Genomic DNA, 17,230 nt, shown 5'->3' with positions numbered 1-17,230 from the left:
GAATCTGCATGTCTGAACTTGTAACACATGACCTCTTGTATCATAAACACAGTCACTACTAACATTGCATTAAAAAAAGACTTATGTCTCATTTGTTCTTTAAAATAAATTCAGAAACAACTAAAACACATTTACATCATAGTTGTCCTTTCGGGCAACAGCTTTGTCACTCAAACCTCTGTGAAATTTAAAAATGCTGATGCAGTTGGATCAGTGCATCTGTTGACAAGTGTCAGCATGTCCCCAAGCTCACATGCAATTACCAATGGACATCCCCAGTTCATCCCAGCCATGCACCACTTTAAGCCCCACATACAAGATTTGAGCTGGATTAGTCATCAATAAGGTGGAGTTGCTGGGGCGTGTCTGATCCCAGGCTGGTACAAAAGCCTCCTGGTGGTGCCAGGTGTTTTGTTGTCTGTGAGAAGCGAAACTTTCGCCTGCACAGCAGACCAATTGGGCTTCTAGAAAGATTTGTTTTAACAATCTCCAGTCTATAGATCTCTTTTCCAAAACAGTCAGCTGAGCAATGGGGAATTCTACGGGCTGCACTGTGGACGACCTGCAGGCCGTTGAAATGCATCTTTGGTATAAGAAGTTCATGACCGAGTGTCCATCGGGTCAGCTCACACTGCATGAGTTTAAACAGTTTTTTGGACTCAAATGTCTGGATCCAGAAGCTAATGCTTACATTGAGCAGATGTTCCGCACCTTTGACATGAACAAGGTGAGTGAAAGATATGTAAAAACAAGGCTGGATATTAAGAGTCCCGAGAGTTTTGAAAAATAATATTTGAGGAGAGACGGATTGTTTGATCTGTCAGTTTTTATTAAAATTCTGGCTATAATATGCAGGTTTTCAGGGTCATTACATTCTGTTACATCAGTCTTAAAACCTTGTTTTCTAGGATCATGTCAGACTGATATATCCTGATGTATCCCAAAAGTTTTACTTCAGAGAGTTTATTGGAGACGTATAAGTTTGAGTGGAAAATATTTCTGTTTGTTCCAAAAGTATACCATTATTTGCCATTATTCACTCACCGAGTACTTTATTATGAACACCTGTATATCTACTTATTCATGAGAGTATCAGTGTGATGCATAAAATCATGCAGATACAGGTCAGGAGCTTCAGTAAATGTTCACATCAACCATTAGAATGGGGGAAAAAAATGTGATTTCAGTTATTTCGATCGTGGCATGAGTGTTGGTGCCAGACAGGCTGGTTTGAGTATTTCTGTAACTGCATATCTCCTGGGATTTTCAAGCAAAAAGTCTCTAGAGTTTACTCAGAATGGTGCCAATATAAAAAAAAACATCCGGAAATGCCTTGTTGATGAGAGAGGTCAATAGAGAATGGCCAGACTGGTTCGAGCTGACAGAAAGGCTATGGTAACTCAGATAACCACTCTGTACAATTGAATTGAGCAGAATAGCATCTCAAAATGCACAACTCATCGAACCTTGAGGCGGATGGACTACAAAGACCATGCCAGGTTTTGTCGACCACAATTCAAAAGTGCACAATTCGGCATCCAAAGTACATTAATTTGTAGAATCAGATGAGTGCATATCTTGGAGTTTTCATACTGTGCTGCCTGGCTTAGTATTTATAGTGCTATATGTGGCACTTCCAATCTGCTTTCATATACAATGACTCATATCAACACAACACAACAAATAATGGGCTTATCTATCGGATTAAGATTTAGAGATTGTTAAGGACTGTATTATGGAGACTGATCCACATTTGCTGAGCATGCAGTAACAGCTGTATATTTTTTTTTAAAGTCAAAACTGTTCTCATAATAAGGTCCCAATGGGATTTTAGGCAGAAAAAACTATTATAAGACCAATGGTACTTCTTGATGTTAGTTCTCGTATCTTGATACGAGCGTTTGATACAAGAATTTCTGCATGTACCAATATGATTTCAAATATACTCATATCTTAATATGGTAGATATAGCGTCTGATGCTCTGACTGTTCACTGTTTTTATTTAGTTTTTCCACCCCTTTTTAACAATCTTTGCCTTCACAGTTAATTTAAAATGGCCCTGTAGTATGCCAAATTAATTTTAAAAACTACTCTCAATTAATATAAGTTCATAAAAGTTGCATGTATAATAATAAACTAATTAGAAAAATGATGTTTAAAATAGTTTTAATTGGAGTGCAGCATATAACACAATTTAATGTTAACTACCCATCATCACTTTATTATATACTGAAGCATTAAATGCATGTCTTATGGTTTAGTGGAGCAGGTCTTGTTTAAATTATTATGAAAATATCAAATATTATAGATATTTTATCTTGGAAAATAGATACAGCTTGACAAATTGCTCTAACTAATGCCAGAAAAAGTATTCTCCAAATTCCTTATCAATAACTCCATTTGCAACTAGAGAATCCATCACAAAATGAATAAGCCCAAATACTGATATTGTCCATGACCTTCTCTCTGAGACTGCCCTAATCAGTCTGGATTTGAATTAAACAAACAGAGGTAACACTCAGGAGAGAGTGTTGACCTGAGGATTACAGCTTTGACATGTGGCTATCTGTCTCACAGACGCACACCTGGGAATTGAAAGTAATCCTCCAGAGGGCAGACTTATCATCCTAATCATGATCCATCTCACCTCCATCATCTGAATCAAGGAGCTCTTAATCTAAATATGTGAACACAGGACCTCATGGGATAGCCTTTTTGATAATGCATCATAGCAACAAAAGAAAGGGAATCTGATGTTTGATGTCCAACACCTGTTCAGCTGTTGTGAACAGCTGAACAACTGTTGTGTCGTCACAAGGATGTAACCACATATTCAGGATTGGGGGACCAAACGTAATAATTAATAATCAACCTTGGAAAAACTCCATATAAGTAGACCAATGTTATGAATATTGGGGGGAACATGCCTCCCTCAATGTCTATGGTGGTTATTGCCCTGCGTCACAACTATTAATCTTAGTTTGCATGGCAGGGATAAAATCTTCAAGCGGAAGGATGCAACTTTAGGAATTTTCTTGAGAAAAAAACATTTTCATGTCTCTTTGCACCAGTATTTGTTTTATATAGTAACAATTTTATAAAAGCAATTAAGCACTAGCTGAAGAGGTTGTGTATTGTGCCTAAAATGGCCCTTTAGCCATGGCCTCACTCAAATATAGCATGCCTCGAGTTTCTTAATGTCATAATTTTACAGTTAATAAGTTTGTCTCTTTTGCAGGATGGATATATAGATTTCATTGAGTATGTGGCAGCTCTCAGTCTAGTAATGAGAGGCAAGATGGAGCACAAACTGAGGTGGTACTTCAGACTTTATGATGTGGATGGCAATGGCTGCATAGACAGACATGAGCTCCTAAATATCATCAAGGTTAGAAATATAACACAAGGCTACAGAATTTAATACTGATGGTATGCTGTATACATATTATAAACACTCTGTTCCTCTTGGGTTAGGCCATCCGCGCCATCAATGGCAGTGAGACGCAGGAATTGAGCGCCGAGGAGTTCACAAACCGTGTATTTGATAGGATTGACATCAATGGAGATGGTAAGTGCAATAAATCTTGGGAATTCTTCTTCAGGCATCGAAATGATAAAGCCTCGACATTTTGAATACGTTGGAACTATTTTAAGAAATTGACAAATTTAGATAAAATCTAAGTATTTGATTGTTTATTTATTTAAATGTTTTATCCCCAATTTGGAATGCCCGATCCCCAATGTGCTCTAAGTCCTCATGGTGGTGTAGTGCCTCAATCCGTGTGGCGGATGACGAATCTCAGTTGCCTCCGCGTCTGAGACCGTTAATCCACGCATTTTATCATATGGCTTGTTGAGCGCGTTACCGCAGAGACGTAGCACGTGTGGAGGCTCACGCTATTCTCCACGGCATCCAAGCACAACTCACCACACGCCCCACAGAGAGCAACGCACATTATAGCGACTACGAGGAGGTTACCCCATGTGATTCTACCCTACCTAGCAACCGGGCCAATTTGGTTGCTTAGGAGACTTGACTGGAGTCACTCAGCACGCCCTGGATTCAAACTCGTTACTCCAGGGGTTGTAGTCAGCGTCTTTACTTATTATTATTCCTATTATTTTTTTATACAAATTAATGTAGTAGTTTTAACTCAACTTTATTAGGTTCATTAAACTCTATCTACTAAGGTTTGTTTAATAAATGTTCTTAAGTTGGGCCAACTTGTTATTTTTGGAATCATTAGTATATGCCAGGTAAACACGTGTTGCTCAGTCAATTTAATAACAACTGCTTATAGAGCTAAGCAGCATTCAAATCAATTATCCCTTGAAGTCAAAGTCCATCCTTAAGCTAAGCACAAGCACCAATATTCACCATAGTGGTAACCTCCACAACATCAGCATAACAGACACTCTTTTTAAATATCAATATAAAATTAAACATTAACAAATGTCCTCCTATTCTCCTTTTGCTCAAAACACATAAAATGACACTTAATTTCAATACTTTTTCTTCATATCTACTCCCATGTAAAGCATACTAAGAAATGGAAATCTCCTGCCTAGTTTCAATGATACATTAACACCAAAAAAGTATACATGTAGTTTTAACTCAAACGGATTAAGTAAACTTCCATTTTAAAATGGATAGAACACAATAAAATTAAGTTGTGACAAAATGTTCTAGAAATGTTCATTTGTATCACTTTAGTTCATTTCATTACAGTGCATCAGTGCAGCGCTTCACTTTTCCCACATTTTGTTATGTTACAGCCTTATTTCAAAATGGATTCATATTCATTATTTTCCTCAAAATTCTACAAACAATACCCCATAATGACAATGTGAAAGAATTATGTTTGAAATTTTTCACATTTTAAAAAAATCACATGTACATAAATATTCACATCCTTTGCCATGACACTCAAAATTGAGCTCAGGTGCATCCTGTTTCCACTTCTTCTTCTTCTTGTTTCCGGCAGACTAGACATATCTATGGCGTATTGCTGCCCTCCACTGTTCATTATTCACATATTAATGGTTATTGCCTATATCCTTTTGTATAATCCAGTTTCATGTAGGTACTCGATCAGTTTCTTCATTTGGTTCCAACTATCCAAATTAAGTAGAGTGCGTAGGCTAAATATAGTTTCTCCAATTGCTCCCAGATCTCTGATCAATTCCCTCCTTTGACGAGAGAACTTTCTACAATGAACTAATACATACTTCACCGTTTCCTTGTCTCCACATTCACATTTTCCATCAGGATGTTTACCAATCAGAGCCAGCCCACTCCTCAGCCCACAATGCCCAAACCTCAATCTGGATAAGACTACTGCATCTCTTATCTTACTTCTAAATGCACATTTTCCTTTCTCTACAATTCTTTGTACTGAATAGTATGCCCTCCCCTTCCTTTCATTTAAGATGAAAGGAAGAAATGTGGTTTTTGCCACATTTCTTTTACTGACCTATTTATTATTTCTGTGTAATCTGGTGACCCATACTGTAAATTGATTTGAACTCTTTCCTCCTGCACCGCCTTCTTTGCCGCCTTCTTGCCACCTCGTCTGCCACCTCATCTGCCTCCTCATTATCCTCCACACCCATGTGCGCCGGAACCCACCTCATACCCTGCTTTGTGAATTCTATATAACACCTCCTGTTTCCACTGATCATCCTTGAGATGTTTCTACAACTTGACTGGAGTCCACCTGTGGTAAATTCAGTTGATTGGACATGATTTGGAAAGGCACACACCTGTCTATATAAGGTCCCACAGTTACCAGTGCTTGTTAGAACACAAACCAAGCCATGAAGTCCAAGGAATTGTCTGTAGAAGCATGGTGGTAGCAGCAGCATCATGCTGTGGGGATGTTTTTCAGCGGCAGGAACTGGGGGACTAGTCAGGATCAAGGGAAAGATGAATGCAGCAATGTACAGAGACATCTTTTATGAAAAGCTGCTCCAGAGAGCTCTGGACCTCAGACTGGAGCGAAGGTTCATCTTCCAAAAGGATAACGACCCTAAGCACACAGCCAAGATAACAAAGGAGTGGCTAAGGGACAACTCTGTGAATGTGAGTTGTGATGGAGCTTGAGAGGTCCTGCAAAGAAGAATGGGAGGAACTGCCCCAAAATAGGTGTACCAAACTTGTAGCATCATACACAAAAAGACTTGAGGCTGTAATTGGTGCCAAAGGTCCTTCAACAAAGTATTGAGCATAGGCTGTTAATACTTATGTACATGTGATTTTATTTTATTTTTTTATCAATTTGCAAAGATTTCAAACAAACTTCTTTCACGTTGTCATTATGGGGTATTGTTTGTAGAATTTTGAGGAAAATAATGAATTTAATCCATTTTGGAATAAGGCTGTAACAACAAAATGGGGAAAAAGTGAAGCACTGTAAATTCTTTCAGGATGCACTGTAAGTAAATTGAATGAGCAGCAAAAATCCAATTTTTGAGTGTACTGAATCTGCATTCTGTTTATAAACACTAACAGTGTGAAACGTTTTAAGAACACATGGTCTCATTTCACTCCCAAAATCAAAAAGAAAAAATAAATTTTGCATATAGGAAATGTCGCTTATTTTAGGGCCATTAAGGCCATCACAATTAGGCACATTTCCCCCTAAATTCTTATTACTGGAATGCAAAATCACTTTGCCACAACTGTTTTGCCAAAAAAATTCAGAAAAAATACACATTTGTATCACATTTATTAATGTATACATTAATAAAAACCAGACACAATTACTTTAAAAGCAAATTAAAATAAATTCAGTACAACAACCAGGATACGATATCATGAGAGTTGTCATGAAAATAATGTCACAATGCCAAAAAAAGAAAATATGTATAATTTTCTTTCTCCCCTATAAATGTTGGGGTGAAATATGACAATCCTTTTTGAGACTGACCCAACAGTTGTTAGCTCCTCATTCTGTCCCTTTAATTCAACAGGTGAGCTGTCTCTGGAGGAGTTTGTAGCGGGAGCACGCAGTGATGAAGACTTTATGGAGGTGATGATGAAGAGTTTAGACCTCACGCACATAATGGCCATGATACATAACAGGAGACACAGCGTATAAGAGCCTGTCCACATTCACACATCTGAACGGCCTGGTCTTACGGACTCTTCTCAAACTACACCATCCTTATTGATTGGGTGAATGAGACTTTCTAATTATACAACACTTTCAAGAACAAGCTACAGAGGCAAAGAGATGAAAATGGTGTGGGACGTCCCACATCTAATATACTGTTTATCAGGAAAACGCCATCTTGAAAGACACAGAGAGAGGCTTCATGAGAAAAATGTCAATCTAATGTGGACAAGTCCATTTGTAGGGTTTAATTATTATTTATTACTTTTGGCAAAAAAGAGGAAAACATTGTTTTCTCCTTTTATATATATATATATATTGCTCATACTAGATTGAAAAATAGCTGATTAATATTAGGTAAATGATAATATTCCCATGAACCATAAAGATTTTGGGTTAAAATGTATAAGAATGTATACATTTATATGAATGTACAAAATATATATTAGGTGGTGTGACTAGTCACCATTTGTTTTTTACCATCACTCCACATTTTCAACATTTGAATCACTTTTTAACTTGGAAGTTCACCTCAACAGCTACTGTAAGCAATGGGTCAACAGAACATTTAGAAAAAAAAGAAAAGCTAATGAGGTCATAAACTTCATTGCAAATATTATATTGTCAATAAATAATGCAATGTCTTTGGAGTATAGCATGTCACAGCAGAGATTTCAATGCTTGAAATTTCATGACACTACCCTAATACAACCTATACTAAGTCTGGAATTCTTACTTGTGTAATAGATATGCGCATAATGTGAATGTGGCTTGTTGTGTGTTTGCAAATCTGTTAAACAGTTTCTTTGAAGCCATAGTCACTTTCTAAAGGTGCCTTCTGTTGTAGGACTACAGTATCTATTTTTGTATTGCTCATAAACTGCTTGTGCTTCTATCTGTACATTAAAATGTAATAAATAACAGGTCTAAGTTCATGCATGAAATAATTATTTGCAGTCAGTGAAATTACCCTTTGCCCTTGTCTTTGTTTCAAACTACATCAGTCTGTGAGAATAATTGAGTCACATTTTGGAGCCTTCTTAACAATGGTCCCTCAGTTTCTATGACAACCGCAATCTATTACCATGGAGACCTGGCAAGTCAGATGCAGCTCACACCAGCTGCCTCGCAAAAGCTGAGATAAGAGACCGTTATACTAAAACAACCAACATTTCAATCACTTACACCTCAGTGAACGCACAAATCCTTTCTCCTCATTTTGCAGTTGTTTTGTTTGTCTTCCACTGAGAGAGCGATTGTTATTCAAGCTTGCTTTGCCATCTTGTTTCGAAGGATAAGTAGGTCATTTCTCAAAGCAGAGCTGTCCTTGGTGTTAAGTCTACAAAGGAGAGAAATATTTCATAGAGATACATCACTCAGTTTAAAAGTGGTTGAAAAAAAGATATTTAACTGTGAAACATACAGTATGCAAATGTGAGATTACCTTGAGGTTTGGGAGAAATGTGATGTCAGCCATTGACAAGAGAAATGCTGAAAAACCAATGCATCAGCATACATGAACATTAAGAGATAAGACTAAAACCTACAGTATACATGTAAATGATTGTTATTGAATAAAATCAATTATAAACAGAGCTTGTACCTTTCAATGGCTCTTGCCATAATACACTTTGAGCAAAGCACACATCAGAGCCCATCCCGTTCTGTTTGAATCCACATCTTACGGTATGTACCAAATCACGCTTAACGCATTACAGTACATTAAACAGTAATGTATAAATCTATAATTAAACAGAGATCTGAAAAACCAATGGCAAAAAAGTACAATCAGACACATACTCTCTTTCCCAGTGTTTGTCCCACGTAGGTGCAGGGTCCACTTCGTGATAGTCTGCATACATACTGTATATATACAGGTGTTGGTCATATAATTAGAATATCATCAAAAAGTTGATTTATTTCAGTAATTCCATTCAAAAAGTGAAACTTGGATAATGTATACATTCATTCCACACAGACTGATATATTTCAAGTGTTCATTCCTTTTAATTTTGATGATTATAACTGACAACTAATGAAAAACCCTAAAATCAGTATCTCAGAAAATTAGAATATTGTGAAAAGGTTCAATATTGAAGACACCGGGTGCCACACTCTAATCAGCTAATTAACTCAAAACACCTGCAAAGGCCTTTAAAGAGCAACATGCAGGTTGGACACCCCTATATAGCATAGTGTACTAGATTTTCTGAACTGGAGTAATATATATTTAGCCATTAACGATATTTTGAGATAAATTGTGATAAAATAACTTCAGCGTCTATAAAGCACTAACCGGAAGTGACGATGGCCGAGGGAGTCTGGTCAAGTTCAAGCTCAGGTTACAATGGATGCGAATGAAGAAACAGAGTTCTCCGGTGTGGACGAACATGCCTATGATGGCCCACAGGCCTATAATTATGAGCCTCCTAGGCGAGATAGAAGCCAGGGGGAGATCAGGGGGAGGAACAATGGGCAGAGGAGAGAAGTACGGTGGGAGAACAGTTTGAATTGAAATGCGGGGAAAACGGGAGAGTTGGGCTAGCTTCCTGCCAATAGCTATAGCATTGTGCAAACTACTAAATTCATTTCAGAAAGCAGACAATTACGTTACGACAACCTGTCCTAAAGCTCAGTCTCTCTCCTCTCTCTGTATTATTATACTAAATAAATATTAAATATTTAATATTATAAAAAATATATTATATAAAAATATTATACTATTATTATTACGAAATTACACAAATTAAGAGTTAAAATAATTAAAAGTAAGACTTACTCTGCTAAGTGCTCATTTTCGTTGCACAGAATGTCTGCTAACGTTAGCACTTGGTCCTCCAGTCCCGCCAGCGCCAAAATCCGTGTAAACTTTGACGGTGGACTTGATTCCATCGAGTGCACCGAGGGAACAGCATCAGTAATCAGCCTCACGTGGTCCTTACTCCGAAATCCCATCCGAGACTCCAACAAATCTCCAGGTCGATAATTCTCCAGAGTGAAATGTGCGCCACAAACGACCGAGTGTGTGGTAACAGACGCGGCAGTGAAGTCTGCTCTCTTCACCTGCACAAAACGCACCCAAGACCGAAAAGCCTTGTATTTCCTAGAAGGAAAATGATGGACACGATGTCCTGACAGGCTGGAATTCGTGCAACCAGCACAAACACAATAATTTACCATTATGGCTTCTCTAAAACTCGATCTAAAACTTTCTGTCTCTCACTACTGCTCTAACTACATTAACACCCAAAAATGAGAGAGCTGACCGCAAGCTCTTTTATTTGCCTCGCCCTACGTCATATGACGCGTTGCTATAGCGGGAAAGGCGTATTCCAGAGCCTAGCACATTTTCATCAAAATCTCTACATCAAATGAGATTTCATTTGTAATTTCTACATATGTGTTTTTAAAAGACCTCTGCAGACAATATAAAGTATTAATTCAGTTATAAATTCAACCTGCATGTTGCTCTTTAAATGGTCTCTCAGTCTAGTTCTGTAGGCTACACAATCATGGGGAAGACTGCTGACTTGACAGCTGTCCAAAAGACGACCATTGACACCTTGCACAATGAGGGCAAGACACAAAGGTCATTGCTAAAGAGGCTGGCTGTTCACAGAGCTCTGTGTCCAAGCACATTAATAGAGAGGCGAAGGGAAGGAAAAGATGTGGTAGAAAAAAAGTGTACAAGCAATAGAGATAACCGCACACTGGAGAGGATTGTGAAACAAAACCAGTGCTTCAAGAACCACCACGCACAGACGTATGCAAGACATGGGTTTCAGCTGTCGCATTCCTTGTGTCAAGCCACTCTTGAACAAGACACAGCGTCAGAAGCATCTCGTCTGGGCTAAAGACAAAAAGGACTGGACTGTTCTCCGAAGAAAGTAAATTTTGCATTTCCTTTGGAAATCAAGGTCCCAGAGTCTGGATGAAGAGAGGAGAGGCACAGAATCCATGTTGCTTGACGTCCAGTGTAAAGTTTCCACAGTCAGAGATGGTTTGGGGTGCCATGTCATCTGCTGGTGTTGGCCCACTGTGTTTTCTGAGGTCCACGGTCAACGCAGACGTCTACCAGGACGTTTTAGAGCACTTCATGCTTCCTGCTGCTGACCAACTTTATGGAGATACAGATTTCATTTTCCAACAGGACTTGGCACCTGCACACAGTGCCAAAGCTACCAGTACCTGGTTTAAGGACCATGGTATCCCTGTTCTTAATTGGCCAGCAAACTCACCTGACCTTAACCCTATAGAAAATCTATGGGGTATTGTGAAAAGGAAGATGCGATACGCCAGACCCAACAATGCAGAAGAGCTGAAGGGCACTATCAGAGCAACCTGGGCTCTCATAACACCCGAGCAGTGCCACAGACAGATCGACTCCATGCCATGCCACATTGCTGCAGTAATTCAGGCAAAAGGAGCCCCAACTAAGTATTGAGTGCTGTACATGCTCATACTTTTCATGTTCATACTTTTCAGTTGGCCAACATTTCTAAAAATCCTTTTTTTGTATTGGTCTTAAGTAATATTCTAATTTTCAGAGATAATGAATTTGGGATTTTCATTAGTTGTCAGTTTTAATCATCACAATTAAATGAAATAAAAATTTGAAATATATCAGTCTGTGTGTAATGAATGAATATAATATCCAAGTTTCACTTTTTGAATGGATTTACTGAAATAAATCAACTTTTTTGATGATATTCTAATTATATGACCAGCACCTGTATATATATATATATATATTTGATTTGGCACGAGTTTTATGCCGGATGCCCTTCCTGACACAACCCCAGTGGCTGGGGGGGCTATCAATCACACACGGGACAATTTAGAGTCTCCAATTCACTTAGGGGCGGCTGTGGCTCAGGTGGTAGAGAGGGTCAGCTGCTTGGTTCGATTCCTGGCCCACATGACTCCACATGCCGAAATGTCCTTGGGCAAGACACTGAACCCCAAGTTGCTCCCAATGGCAGGCTATTGCCTTGCATGTGTGTGAATGGGTGAATGGGACACGGTGTAAAGTGCTTTGCTAACCTCTAAGGTTAAAAAAGGCCCTACATAAGTGCAGACCATTTTAATCTGCATGTTTTGGACTTGTGGGGTAAACCGGAGCACCCGGAGGAAACCCACGCAAACACGGGGAGAACATGCAAATTCCACACAGAAAGGCCCTAATTGAGCCAGAACCCAGGACCATCTTGCTGCGAGGCGACAGTGCTAACCTCTGAGCCACCGTGTCATTATTTTTATTGAACAACTTTAAGTTATGTGACCCATCAACAAATCAAACCCACCATTTTCCATTTAAGAAAGGAGTCTCTTTTCCATGAACTGTATTTTCCCAAAGTATCACCTGATTGGACAAAAAAATGACAGATGAGTTGATCTTTGGTGTCTGGAACCTTGTTGCTTCTGCTGTCCATCGACGTAATTGCAAGTGCTTTGTGCATTCAGAGGCCTGCTTCATGTCCACAGGAAGTCATACTTATCCTTTACCTCTTCGAAACTTTCAGTTCTAGGATGAAGAAAACCCAAATGTCACCAAGCTGGTGCAAACTCTGAGATAAAATAGCAGCAAACAACCTGAGACCATCACATACACACACCTGGATATCGAAAGAATGAAGTCCAGATTTGTATTTGGGTGTGTCCAGCTGGTCATCGTGTCCCACCAGAGTGACAAGCTGAAGAGTAACTAGACACGTGATCTGCAAGACACATCAAACTAATGACGATTTCTGTTCAGGACGGAGCCCAAACCACACCTCGACTGCAAAAATGTTTCTCACTCTTTTGACCGATAAATTTTCATGACATTCTAAGGATTTTTTGAGTTGTTCGTGATTACTTGATAAGGATTTTACACATAATTTTATAAAGACTGCACTCAAACAGAAAACAACTTCTAGCTGATTAAATCAAATTTACATTTACTACAGGAATTTCCATGACTTTTAAAGGTTGCATTAATTTGAACTTTTTCAGGCCTGGAAATCACAACATTAAAATTCCCTGATATTTTTCAGCCAATTATTACACTTCTGTCTATCATACTTCATAAACTTGGATAAGGCTGATTTATGCCCTTCATTTATCCAAGAAAACTAACTGGAGGATCTTAACTTATCTTGACTCATCTTGAAAATTAAAGATGAAACACTGCCACCAAGTGTCCAATTTGAGTGAAAGTCTTGTTTTTGTTTCCACAATGTATCCTGTACAGTATAAACCATGTTTAATTACCCCATTTGAGCTAACTGATATTAATGGAATAGCCTATTTTTACCTGAAACATAACAATTTGCCAAAACACTCATTTTAAAAGAATATTTCACCCAAAAATGAAAATTCTCTCCTCATTTACTCACATTCATGCCATCTCAGATTCCTTTTTTTCTTCTACAGGACACAAAGATATTTAGAAGATGTTTCACCATTGAAGTCTCTAGGCACGATCATGATTTCAAGCTCGATTACACTTTCTTAGTGCTTGATGCATATGCAGAGCTAGGGCTGTCGCGATTCTGAAATTTGGCTTAAAAAAAAAAGTCAAACAAATAATTGCGATTATGATGATTAATTGTCTGTTTTAGAGCTTCAGTTTTTGTCACAGGGGTATGTGTGCTTCATAAAACTTTAAGAAGTAATTTATTGATATTCATTAATATTACATCATTTTGTTTAAGGATTTAAAAACTTATGAATGACATAAAAAATAATATTTAAAATATAAATATATTTAAAAATACTTAAAATAGCGGTTCTCTTTTTTTAGTCGACGGTATCAACAACATCGACAATAAATAATTGTAGACAAAAATTGTAATGGTTGAATAGTCGTATGATCTCATTTAATGCAACATGCATTGCACTGCAGCTCGCACTTGACTTAGGAGAGGAAGAAAACACAGCTCACAGTCCAGACGCACTCGAACCTTTCCAAACAGCTTCAGGTGATGTAGATCGCAAAGTATGAGGGAATTAAACAAAAATACAAAGTAAATTAATACAGAAGCACTATCGTTCTGGAATAAGTGGAGCCGGTGCTCCACTGAAGCAAAACTTATGTTTCGAGCATCTTTAAAGGAAACACCCCGGTATTACATCTTTAATGCATTTATATTTAATGCATTATAACTTTATAGAAGTTCAAATAATACAGAAGCATCTCATGTAAATAACTACAAACTCTGAGACTGGCATTTCTCTATGCAGTCAGCGATTCTTCTATGAGTTGCGTGAAGTGTCCTGATCTAAGGGGGAGATTGAAACTGCACCCGGCTGATGCACACTCTGTCGCGGGGACACTCATCCCTCGTGCGTGCATGCTTAATGCAGCTAGATTATAACATGATGGCTCACGACTTATTGAATCATAATATATGTCACTGTACATTTCTTATCGTGAAGTAAATTGGCAATATGCAGCTTTACTAATAAGAGAGAGTTAGTTTTTTTGTGAGTTAAAGATGGACTGAAGTGAACAGAAAGGTGAGAGATGGTAGTCTTCGCCCCATTATTCACTGCAACAAAATAAGTTTTATTTGTTTTTGTTTAGGCTTGTTTTCCAAAAATAATATCAAAAACTCCTTTAAAACAGCGTACATTTATTCTAGCAATCATATTGCAGAAGAAAACATTGTTATCTGAAAATGTTGAATATAATATTACAAATACAAATATTTTAAAATCCTTTAAAAAAAGATTAATTCACCTGAGAAGCAGCATATAAGATATTTAGACTTGCTTTTAGAGAATAGATCTTGAATAGAAGTATATTTTGAAAAGAAATACACTTTTATACAAAATACACTTACTGTATATTTTAGATACATTCTCTTAAAGTAAGTCTATATATCTTATGTTGCTTCTTAATTAAATGTATCTTGTTTTAAGGATGTTTAGACCATTTTGGAAAACAAGACAAAAACACTTGATAACAAAAGGGTTTTTTACAGTGAATTTCTTTACTGAATTAAACTTCATAAAAAAATGTGTTTTCCTTTATTTCAGTGAATGTCATTTAGAGGTATTTTTAAAATATGATATTGTCCTCTTTATTGCTAGCAAACATGTTTAATACAACCTTTTAAGCCGGGACACAAGCTGAATAATCGGTTAAGAGCTAATGATTAATCGTTGCAATAATCGACCGAATAGTCAAAATAATCGTTAGTTGCAGCCCTATTCATGAAGCATCTCAGAAAGCATCACAGTAGGCAATTTTATGAGTTTGTCATGCAAGGAATCAGGAGATGTAAAGAATAAACACTGAAAAGCATTTTTAGAAAATAAAAATATTGCAATTGCTTTAATTACAGAAAGTAATAAGAGGACATATCGTTTTATTGGTGAATGTCATAAATTACTGTAGTTCTATAACTGGAGTCTCTGGATACTCGTAAACATTAAGGTTTTAGAATAATAGTAAATTCAGAAAAACTATGGAATAACAATGGGAATTATGTTGTGACCAGGGCTGGACTGGTAATCTGGCATACTGGGCATTTTCCTGTTGGGCCAATGCACTTTTTGGGCTGATCAAGGGTGGACTGGCCATCGGGAGAACTGAGTGGGCTGGTGGGTTGGCCGCTAAACAGGCCGAATTGGCCACGATAAGCTAAAATGTGCCACTGCCTTATACAGAACGGACCACAAAACAGCGCCGCAATATGCAGAAAAGGCCCGCGAACCCAAGTGTCATATCTTGTTGCTGAACTCTCAAAGACGTAACTTGTGAGGTAAAAACATGTGTGAAAAATACTGCTGTTTAAAGTTGGAGCCGGGGTTGCGCTGACGCATCACTCCATTATGTATTCGGTAGTCATATGAAAGCCTTTATTGTGTATAAACATCACTCACGTTTACACATTAATAGCTCTACTTTCGCTTTTTCTCCTTGATGAATATGGTAGATTTACAGTGCATCCGGAAAGTATTCACAGCTCTTCACTTTTTACACATTTTGTTATGTTACAGCCTTATTCCAAAATGGATTAAATTCATTATTTTCCTCAAAATTCTACAAACAATACCCCTTAATAACAATGTGAAAAATAAAAAAAAAAAAAAATCACATGTACATAAGTATTCAGAGCATTTGCTCAATACTTTGTTGAAGGACCTTTGGCACCAATTACAGCCTCAAGTCTTTTTGTGTATGATGCTACAAGCATGGCACACCTATTTTGGGGCAGTTTCTCCCATTCTTCTTTACAGGACCTCTCAAGCTCCATCAGGTTGGATGGGGAGTGTCAGTGCACAGCCATTTTCAGATTTCTCCAGAGATGTTCAATTGGGTACAAGTCTGGGCTCTGGCTGGGCCACTCAAGGACATTCACAGAGTTGTCCCATAGCCACTCCTTTGTTATCTTGGCTGTATGCTTAGGGTCGTTGTCCTGTTGGAAAATTAACCTTCACCCCAGTCTGAGGTCCAATGTGCTCTGGAGCAGGTTTTCATCAAGGATGTCTCTGTACATTGCTGCATTCATCTTTCCCTCAATCCTGACTAGTCTCCCAGTTCCCCACAGCATGATGCTGCCACCACCATGCTTCACTGTAGGGATGGTATTGGCCAGGTGATGAGCAGTGCCTGGTTTCCTCCAGACATGACGCTTGCCATTAAGGCCAAAGAGTTTAATATTTGTTTCATCAGACCAGAGAATTTTGTTTCTCATTGTCTGAGTGTCCTTCAGGTGCCTTTTGGCAAACTCCAGGTGGGCTGTCATGTGCCTTTTATTGAGGAGTGGCTTCCGTCTGGCCACTCTTCCATACAGGCCTGACTGGTGGAGTGCTGCAGAGATGGTTGTTCTTCTAGAAGTTTCTCCTCTCTCCACAGAGAAATGCTGGAGCTCTGTCAGAGTGACCATCGGGTTCTTGTTCACCTACCTGACTAAGTCCCTTCTCCCCTGATTACTCAGTTTGGTCTGGCGGCCAGCTCTAGGAAGAGTCCTGGTGGTTCCAAACTTCTTCCATTTACAGATGATGGAGGCCACTGTGCTCATTGGGAACTTCAATGCTGCAGACATTTTTCTGTACCCTTCCCCAGATCTGTGCCTCGATACAATCCTGTCTCGGAGGTCTACAGACAATTCCTTGGACATAA

General features: G+C 38.3%; 1 protein-coding gene across 2 annotated transcripts; it reads left to right on the top strand.

The window, feature by feature from the left end:
- Nucleotides 1–402: 402 nt before the first annotated feature.
- Nucleotides 403–8,073, top strand: LOC127637201 (guanylyl cyclase-activating protein 1-like). Of its 2 annotated transcripts, XR_007969685.1 has the most exons (5): nt 403–727; nt 3,240–3,389; nt 3,476–3,569; nt 5,271–6,083; nt 6,974–7,111. XR_007969685.1 is itself a non-coding variant. In XM_052118150.1 (4 exons), the coding sequence occupies exons 1-4, from the start codon at nt 530–532 to the stop codon at nt 7,099–7,101; spliced, it is 570 nt and encodes a 189-aa protein (XP_051974110.1). In that variant the 5' UTR covers nt 404–529; the 3' UTR covers nt 7,102–8,073. The 2 variants fall into 2 exon arrangements, 1 of the variants encoding a protein (XP_051974110.1); XM_052118150.1 differs by lacking the exon at nt 5,271–6,083 and having other exon boundaries at nt 404–727; nt 6,974–8,073.
- Nucleotides 8,074–17,230: the final 9,157 nt, after the last annotated feature.

The sequence above is a fragment of the Xyrauchen texanus genome, chromosome 45 (assembly GCF_025860055.1).
Source record: "Xyrauchen texanus isolate HMW12.3.18 chromosome 45, RBS_HiC_50CHRs, whole genome shotgun sequence".
Lineage (NCBI taxonomy): Eukaryota > Metazoa > Chordata > Actinopteri > Cypriniformes > Catostomidae > Xyrauchen > Xyrauchen texanus.
This window is presented reverse-complemented; position numbering and strand designations above follow the sequence as displayed.

Excerpts from the sequence above, each read along its gene's own strand:
- LOC127637201 (XM_052118150.1), top strand. The coding sequence starts at position 530 with ATGGGGAATTCTACGGGCTGCACTGTGGACGACCTGCAGGCCGTTGAA. Across the intron at positions 728-3,239 it reads GCACCTTTGACATGAACAAG|GATGGATATATAGATTTCAT; the intron begins GTGAGTGAAAGA and ends TCTCTTTTGCAG. Across the intron at positions 3,390-3,475 it reads AGCTCCTAAATATCATCAAG|GCCATCCGCGCCATCAATGG; the intron begins GTTAGAAATATA and ends CTCTTGGGTTAG.